The sequence below is a fragment of the Saccopteryx bilineata genome, chromosome 4 (genome assembly GCF_036850765.1).
Source record: "Saccopteryx bilineata isolate mSacBil1 chromosome 4, mSacBil1_pri_phased_curated, whole genome shotgun sequence".
In the NCBI taxonomy this organism is placed as follows: Eukaryota; Metazoa; Chordata; class Mammalia; order Chiroptera; family Emballonuridae; genus Saccopteryx; species Saccopteryx bilineata.
The window spans coordinates 249871362-249880730 of record NC_089493.1 but is presented as its reverse complement, the minus strand read 5'-3'; the positions used below and the strand labels follow the sequence as shown (position 1 = coordinate 249880730).

Below are 9369 nucleotides of genomic sequence, written 5' to 3'. Positions count from 1 at the left end.
TCGGGCCTGGACCTGCCGAATTTACTAAATCTTACTAAGAAGATTATATATATATATATAACCTTTTCATCTCTTTTTATATTTAACCCCTCTTTTTTATGAATTCTAAAAAGCATAACCCAAAAAATGTAACAAAATGTTTTTTAATGTCAGAATAAATTTAATTTTGTTGTATTTATTTTGTTTAATTATCATAAAAGCACACTTTGACTTTATATTTTTTTAATATTTGACTTAATTATTATTACATATTTCTCAGAAATTTGTATATGTTGACCGAGGGCGCACCACGAAGACTCTAGACCCAAGTGTGTGGGTAAAACAGAAGAAAAAGTTTATTACACTCGTGAGCGGGCTCAAGGCAAGGAGGTGGCCAAGAGCACTCTCAGTCTTTTTGCAAGGGCTTTTATACTTTGGTAGGCAAGCAAGCAACCGTTTACAGAAGCTGAGTTGGCAGTTAGTCGTTAACCCTTATCCTATCTCTATCTTTATCAGGAACACATACCTATTCGCGTAAGCAGGTTGGGATCCAGCTGCCTCCTGTGAACTAGCTCTAAGCAAATTTCTAATTGGTTTATGGTAGGGAGCGGTCAATTCCTGCTTTTTTAAATTTTAGTCAAAAGGTCAAGCAGAATTTTTCCACTCACGGTTACATTTCCTCCTCTTTCTCTTGCATATCTCTAATCCTAGAGATCTGAGTCCTGGTTTAATCTTTCATAATGCTGTTTTACAATCATGGGTTTTATGGTCCCTATTTGCCCCTGCAGGAAGGTGGTTAGTCTATTTAAGACACACGGTCCAATAGTGACAACTAGCAGTAGTACTATAAGGGGTCCTGCCAAGGTGGAGATGAGGGTAGTCAACCAGGGTGATTTGGTATACCACCCTTCAAACCATCCCTGCTGGTCCTGTAGTCTCTTTTCTCTAGCCTTCAGCCTTTCTTTTAATTTGCTCATGGAGTCTCTTACTACTCCAGTGTGGTCGGCATAGAAATAGCATTTTTCTTTCAAGGCAGCACACAAACCACCCTCTTTCAGAAATAACAAGTCTAAGCCTCGTCTATTTTGCAACACGACCTCGGAGAGAGAGGTTAGTGACTTTTCTAAGGCTTCTATTGACTGATCTATGGCCTTTAAATCCTGGTTAATAGCAGACTCTAGCAAGACCATTTGTCTGGGTCCTTCAACTAGGGCAGCGGTTCCTGTTCCTAATCCTGCCAATACCCTGGCTCCCAGCAGTACTGCTAGGGTGAGTGTGACAGGCTCTCTTTTATGTCTGGTCCGCCCCTCAACTGTCTCTTCAAAGTCCTCATCCCCATGATATATAAGGCGGGGGAAAACCCTAACCATTACACAAAAATCTTGAGAGTTGTTAAATGCCTGAGTGGACACACAGGGAGTTAGACCTGTTCTGCATGCCCATCGAGTTCCTTTTTCAGGGATTAAATAGGAACTGTTAGGGGAAATTGAAATAGTCTGCAGGCAACGGGCCTTGTCTGAGGCAGACGGGGTTCCTAGACATATTACAAGGAAGGGGTCTAGCAGGGTCCGTGGTCGGGATGTCCCAAGTCTCCAGCCCTGCCGCAAGCTGACAGAGGTCTGGATACAGGGACGGCCACCAAGTCCAGGGGGGATGGTCATTGGAAGTCACTTCCCATACTATGTCACTGGTCCCCGATATCACTTGCCATGTCTGCTGGGTCGGTTGTTGGGGATTTGTTGCAGTGGCAGACACACAGCTTGAGGGGATTATATGTTTTCTCCACTGTCCACTGGTCATCAGGAGCAGGAGCAGGCTTGAGGTATGAAGTATGGATCCAAGCAGCGATGCCATCAACCTTTACAGTGGTGGGTGTGATGAGGAGGACCTGGTAGGGTCCCTTCCAGCAGGGTTCGAGTGTCCGGTGTTGGTGTCTCCGGATGTAGACAAAGTCCCCAACCTGGTAGCGATGCGGGGTCCTGTCTCCTGCCAGCTGGTAAAGGTCAGACAACTGCTTCCATAGGCAATGTTGCACTCTGACCAGGGTACTGAGGAGGTTGTAATGGTTTGGGACCATTGGATGTATGTCCATTACCCGACTGTTAACCTCTCTCAAATCCTGGACTGGTCTATAGTCCCCTGTCCCTGGTTTCTTCACTGGTAACAGAGGGGTGTTCCACCCTGATTGACAAGGCCTCAGGATCCCTTGTCCTAGCAGCCTCTGGATGTGAGGTCTAATGCCTTCCTGGGCCTCTTTACTCATGTAGTATTGTTTGACCCTTATGGGGGTGGCAGAGGGTTTTAAGTATACTACCACCGGAGGCCTTTGTACAGCTAATCCTGGCCCTGCCGTTTCTGCCCAGGCCTCTGGGAAGCTCTGAAGCCACCTGTCTTCTGTTGAATGGGGTCCGGGGGCAGGGGTCTCATACAGTTTATACTCATCTTCAGCAGACAAGGTCAGCATGGTCACAACAGGCTGACTGACAAGAGGGTTACTGAATATTATTTCTGGTCCCTGAGGTTTGAAATCAATACTCGCCCCCAACTTGGTAAGCAAATCCCACCCCAGCAGTGGGGCAGGGCATTCTGGTATGACCAGAAAGGAGTGCTGTACTTTTCCCCTCCCCAGGTCCATTGTCCTTTTAGTTGTCCATGACCTATGCTGGCATCCATTTGCCCCCTGGACCAAGGATTTTTTGTTTGAGAGGAGACCCAGCAGGCTCTGCATGGCGGAGTAAACCGCTCTTGTATCCACCTCAAAGTTGATTGGTGTCCCCTCCACATTGAATGTTACCCTGAGTTCGGGGAGGGGGTCTGAACCCTGATGCCCCTAATCTCCTAGGGCAAGGATTTCCTCAGTCTTCTTTTTCTTCTTCTTAGGGCAATCCCTGACCCAGTGTCCTTCTTCTTTACAGTAGGCACACTGGTTAGGTCCTAATTTTGGTTTTTGGTTTGGGCCCGAGGTACTATGCTTTCCTCTTCTATCTTGTTTCCCTACTACAGTAGCCAAAATCTTCATTAACTCTTTATTTCTCCGTTTATCTCGCTTACTTTCCTGCTCCTCACGTTCTTTTTCTAATCTTTGCTCCTTTTCCTCTGCTGTCTCTCTTTTATAGTATACCTTATCAGCTTCCTTGACTAAATCTCTCAGAGCCATGTCCTGTAACCCATCCATCCTCTGGAGTTTCCTCCAAATATCAGTAGCTGACTGTCCTATAAAAGCCATAGCCAGTGCCCTCTCTGTTCTTCAGACTCAGGTTTGAAAGGGGTATACCTCCTATAGGCTTCTATTAGTCTCTCTAGGAATCTGGATGGGGATTCCTCTGGCCCTTGAATTACTTCTCTTACCTTAGCCAAATTAATGGGGCGTCTCGCCGCCGCTCGGAGACCCATCATCAGAGTCTGGCGATAGAGTAAGAGTCGCTGCCTACCTTCAGGCATATTAGGGTTTAGTTAGGCCGCCTCAGGGGAAAAGCCTCATCTATAAGGTTGGGGAGTTGAGTAGGACGACCATCAGGTCCAGGAACCAATTTCCTGGCCTCAAGGAGAATTTGGTCTCTTTCTTCTGAGGTGAAGAGGATACCTAAGAGCTGCTGGCAGTCATCCCAAGTGGGCTGATGGGAAAACATAAGAGACTCAAGAAGGTCAGTAAGTTTGACAGGGTCCTCTGAAAAAGGCAGATTATTGTTTTTCAATTGTATAGATCTGAGGAGGAGAAGGGCCAATACTGAAGCGCCGGCATGTTCCCCCCTTGGCCGTCAGGGACAGGGGGTCCGAAAGGTCTAAGGGGCAGGGTGACGGCCACGTCATCTGGGTTTTGTGCTCTCTGGCTCCGGGTACCTTGGGCTGGACCCTCCACTGATGGTCCCCGCTCGTCCTGATGTGGGGCCCCAAGCTGGGGACCTGCAGTGCTGGCAGGGACATCCCTGGGATAGGGAGGTGGGAGTCCCGAATCAAAAAGAATAAGGTCAGTTTGAGATTCAGGGAGAACAGAAGAGGGAAGTGGGGGATACAGGGATGAAGCAGGCACCATTGGCTCTGGAGGTTTGAGTGGAAGCATAGAGCAGATGTCCGGATGAGTTAGAGCAGGTCTGGGAGGGCCCAGAGTGGTGGAGAGGGTTATTGGAAGGGAGGGTGTAGGGGGAGGAAGGAAAGGTGGGACCCAAGGAGGAGGGTCGTTGGCCAGGTCTTCCCAAACCCAAATATAAGGCTGTTGATCTGGATGGCCATGAGGTCCTGGATTGAAGACAACTGCTTTAACTGCCTTTATGGTGTCCTTGTGAAAGGTTCCAGTGGTCAGCCAACCTACTCCGAAGGTGGGCCACTCAGAGGCACAGAAAGTCTGCCACTTGCGCTTATTAACAAGAAGAGACAGATTATGGGCTTTGGCATCAACCTCAGACCAATGAGACAAAGTCAGGGACAGTTGGTTGGAAGTTTTCTGTCCCATTTCAAACCCAAAAAGACAATAACACACAAATAAGACAATAACCAGGACAATCACAAAGACGAATAGACTAAGCCGGCTGCGCCGTGAATGGCAAAATGAAACTAAAAATAAACCTAGCAGTCCGGACCAACAAGCTCAGTTGGAAACTGGCAACAAATCTACAGATTCTGTCTGAGACAGCAGATGGACTTCCAAGCGTCCTTGGTCATCCTCACACTCCAGGGCGTCCCCCAGAGTCATGGCCTGCAACCCCCTGACACATCTGTCGGTCGCAGCCAGGAGGGACTCACGTCCCTGCCTGACAGCCACCGCCAGTTTCACTCACCAAGCGTCAGGCGTGCGTCTCATGGTCTAAGAGGAAGTGGGATCTCGGTGGAACCTCCAAATGTTGACCGAGGGCACACCACGAATACTCTAGACCCAAGTGTGTGGGTAAAACAGAAGAAAAAGTTTATTACACTCGTGAGCGGGCTCAAAGCAAGGAGGTGGCCAAGAGCACTCTCAGTCTTTTTGCAAGGGCTTTTATACTTTGGTAGGCAAGCAAGCAACTGTTTACAGAAGCTGAGTTGGCAGTTAGTCGTTAACCCTTATCCTATCTCTATCTTTATCAGGAACACATACCTATTCGCGTAAGCAGGTTGGGGTCCAGCTGCCTCCTGTGAACTAGCTCTTAGCAAATTTCTAATTGGTTTATGGTAGGGAGCGGTCAATTCCTGCTTTTTTTAATTTTAGTCAAAAGGTCAAGCAGAATTTTTCCACTCACGGTTACAGTATATAGTGCACCTACAATTTGTAGGACTTTAAATGCACCCTGACTTCAAGAAGTTTGAGAACCCCTGCTCTTAATGTTTCTGCTTCTGGCTCTGACATCCCCTTCCAAATCCAGGTCCATGGAGGCCTCCCACAAGCAAATGCACATAAGGCACATTTACACAAGGTACATTTGCACAAGGCACATTCACACAAGGCATGGACTTGCTTTTTAAATTCATTATTTTTTAAGCCCAGTACTAGAGAAACATATTTAAATGCTTGTTTTGATTGACTTGTTTTGTGCCTCTGTTTTCTTCTCTACAAAATGGTGGCAATGGAATAATTCTCCAATGGAGGTTCAAAATGAGAAGTAGAATATATTGAAAACATTATCATAAGACTTGTTTAGAAAAATGTTGCATGTTCCTGGTCCGTTACAAAGACAAAAAATTCTGAGTTAGGTAGTAAATTGCTTGCTCACTACCCAAGAGTTCAAATAAGGCCTTAAATTAGTGGAGTGCTGTTACTTAAATTTATGGCACATATTATCTAAGAATTGTATTGAAGAAATTTGCATACATTATGCAGTTTGGTATTTGTTAGTATTTCTCTTTTATAAAAGCATTTAAGAAGACATTGGGTACATCAGTAAGGTGAAAAATGTTTTCCCTTTGGGGGGGGAGAAAGAGCAATTGCACTGGAGTGAGTTGAAGGTCCTAATGATGGCACTTTATACGTACTTATTGCTTTGCTGTTCTAAAACACTTTGCTATTGTAAAGCACTCTCCAAGTGCCATTTTCTCAATTAAATGAGGTAGGCTGGTTGTATGTTGTATTTGCCTGCTTTCACAGGTCAAGAAACTGGAACTTGAACTGGTTAGTGCCTTGCCTAAGCCCACAGTGGCCTGAGGTGGTAAACTGGAAGATTAGACCCAGCTATTTCCACTCTAGGTTTTGCCTCCTAATGCACGTGGCTTCTCATCAACCTATTATTGCCTAGCTCCAGGGGAGTAGGAAAGAAAGAGCACCACCTACTGGGAGTGCTGTACTAGTGTTTCTTCAGAACTGTGCTGGTAGCATCACAGACACATTTTTTGGAAGTTATAATTTTTTTTTTTTTTTTTTTTTTAGATTTTTTTTTTTTAAATAAATTTTTATTAATGGTAATGGGATGACATTAATAAATCAGGGTACATATATTCAAGGAAAACATGTCTAGGTTATTTTGTCATCAAATTATGTTGCAAACCCCTCGCCCAAAGTCAGATTGTCCTCCGTCACCCTCTATCTAGTTCTCTGTGCCCCTCCCCCTCCCCCTAACTCTCCCTCCCTCCCTCCCATGTCCTCCCTCCCCCCCCACCCTTGGTAACCACCACACTCTTGTCCATGTCTCTTAGTCTCATTTTTATGTTCCACCAATGTATGGAATCATGTAGTTCTTGTTTTTTTCTGCTTTGCTTATTTCACTCCTTATAATGTTATCAAGATCCCACCATTTTGCTGTAAATGATCTGATGTCATCATTTCTTATGGCTGAGTAGTATTCCATAGTGTATATGTGCCACATCTTCTTTATCCAGTCTTCTATTGAAGGGCTTTTTGGTTGTTTCCATGTCTTGGCCACTGTGAACAGTGCTGCAATGAACATGGGGCTACATGTGTCTTCACGTATCAATGTTTCTGAGGTTTTGGGGTATATACCCAGTAGAGGGATTGCTGGGTCATAAGGTAGTTCTATTTGCAGTTTTTTGAGGAACCACCATACTTTCCTCCATAATGGTTGTACTACTTTACAGTCCCACCAACAGTGAATGAGGGTTCCTTTTTCTCCACAGCCTCTCCAACATTTGCTATTACCCGTCTTGTTGATAATAGCTAATCTAACAGGGGTGAGGTGGTATCTCATTGTAGTTTTGATTTGCATTTCTCTAATAACTAATGAAGCTGAGCATCTTTTCATATATCTGTTGGCCATTTGTATCTCTTCCTGGGAGAAGTGTCTGTTCATGTCCTCTTCCCATTTTTTTATTGGATTGCTTGTTTGTTTGTTGTTGAGTTTTATGAGTTCTTTGTAAATTTTGGATATTAGGCCCTTATCTGAGCTGTCGTTTGAAAATATCAGTTCCCATATAGTTGGCTGTCTGTTTATTTTGATATCAGTTTCTCTTGCTGAGCAAAAACTTTTAATTCTGATGTAGTCCCATTCATTTATCTTTGCCTTCACTTCTCTTGCCATTGGAGTCAAGTTCATAAAATGTTCTTTAAAACCCAGGTCCATGATTTTAGTACCTATGTCTTCTTCTATGTACTTTATTGTTTCAGGTCTTATATTTAGGTCTTTGATCCATTTTGAATTAATTTTAGTACACGGGGACAGGCTGTAGTCGAGTTTCATTCTTTTGCATGTGGCTTTCCAGTTTTCCCAACACCATTTGTTGAAGAGGCTTTCTTTTCTCCATTGTGTGTTGTTGGCCCCTTTATCAAAGATTATTTGACCATATATATGTGGTTTTATTTCTGGGCTTTCTATTCCGTTCCATTGGTCTGAGTGTCTATTTTTCTGCCAATACCATGCTGTTTTAATTATCGTGGCCCTATAATATAGTTTAAAGTCAGGTATTGTAATGCCCCCAGCTTCATTCTTTTTCCTTAGGATTGTTTTGGCTATTCGGGGTTTTTTATAGTTCCATATAAATCTGATGATTTTTTGTTCCATTTCTTTAAAAAATCTCATAGGGATTTTGATGGGAATTGCATTAAATTTGTATATTGCTTTGGGTAATATGGCCATTTTGATTATATTTATTCTTCCTATCCAAGAACAAGGAATATTTTTCCATCTCATTGTATCTTTTTCGATTTCCCTTAACAATGCTTTGTAATTTTCATTATATAGGTCCTTTACGTTCTTTGTTATGTTTATTCCTAGGTATTTTATTTTTTTTGTTGCAATCGTGAAGGGGATTAATTTTTTGAGTTCGTTTTCTAATATTTCATTGTTGGCATATAGAAAGGCTATGGACTTTTGTATGTTAATTTTGTATCCTGCGACCTTACTGTATTGGTTTATTGTTTCTAATAATCTTTTTGTGGAGTCCTTCGGGTTTTCAATGTATAGGATCATATCATCAGCAAAAAGTGATAGCTTTACTTCTTCTTTTCCGATATGGATGCCTTTTATTTCTTTGTCTTGTCTGATTGCTCTGGCCAGAACTTCTAGCACCACGTTGAATAAGAGTGGAGAGAGTGGACAACCCTGTCTTGTTCCTGATTTAAGGTAGAAAGTCCTCAGTTTTATGCCGTTTAATAGGATGTTGGCTGATGGTTTATCATATATGGCCTTTATCATGTTGAGATATTTTCCTTCTATACCCATTTTGTTGAGAGTCTTAAACATAAAATTGTGTTGTATTTTATCAAAAGCCTTTTCTGCATCTATTGATAAGATCATGTGGTTTTTGTTCTTTGTTTTGTTGATATGGTGTATTACGTTAACCGTTTTGCGTATGTTGAACCATCCTTGAGATTCTGGGATGAATCCCACTTGATCATGATGTATTATTTTTTTAATATGTTGTTGTATTCGGTTTGCCAGTATTTTGTTTAGTATTTTAGCATCTGTATTCATTAGAGATATTGGTCTGTAGTTTTCTTTCTTTGTGCCATCCTTGCCAGGTTTTGGTATGAGGGTTATGTTGGCCTCATAAAATGTGTTTGGAAGTATTGCTTCTTCTTCAATTTTTTGGAAGACTTTGAGTAGAATAGGAACCAAGTCTTCTTTGAATGTTTGATAGAATTCACTAGTATAACCGTCTGGGCCTGGACTTTTATTTTTGGGGAGATTTTTAATAGTTTTTTCTATTTCCTCCCTGCTGATTGGTCTGTTTAGGCTTTCTGCTTCTTCATGACTCAGTCTAGGAAGGTTGTATTGTTCTAGGAATTTATCCATTTCTTCTAGGTTGTTGTATTTGGTGGCATATAATTTTTCATAGTATTCTACAATAATTCTTTGTATTTCTATGATGTCTGTGGTGATCTCTCCTCTTTCATTTTGGATTTTATTTATTTGAGTCCTGTGTCTTTTTTCCTTGGTGAGTCTTGCCAAGGGTTTGTCAATTTTGTTGATCTTTTCAAAGAACCAGCTCCTTGTTTTATTGATTTTTTCTATAGTTTTTCTGTTCTCTATT

At 42.6% G+C, this 9369-nt stretch overlaps 1 protein-coding gene across 1 annotated transcript; it reads right to left on the bottom strand.

Annotated features, from left to right (window-relative positions):
• Nucleotides 1-1663: 1663 nt before the first annotated feature.
• On the bottom strand, nt 1664-4669 carry LOC136335671 (uncharacterized). The gene is given in 5 exon segments (XM_066276816.1): nt 1664-3216; nt 3219-3431; nt 3434-3673; nt 3676-4333; nt 4592-4669. Coding segments are annotated over 5 exon segments (2742 nt in total).
• Nucleotides 4670-9369: the final 4700 nt, after the last annotated feature.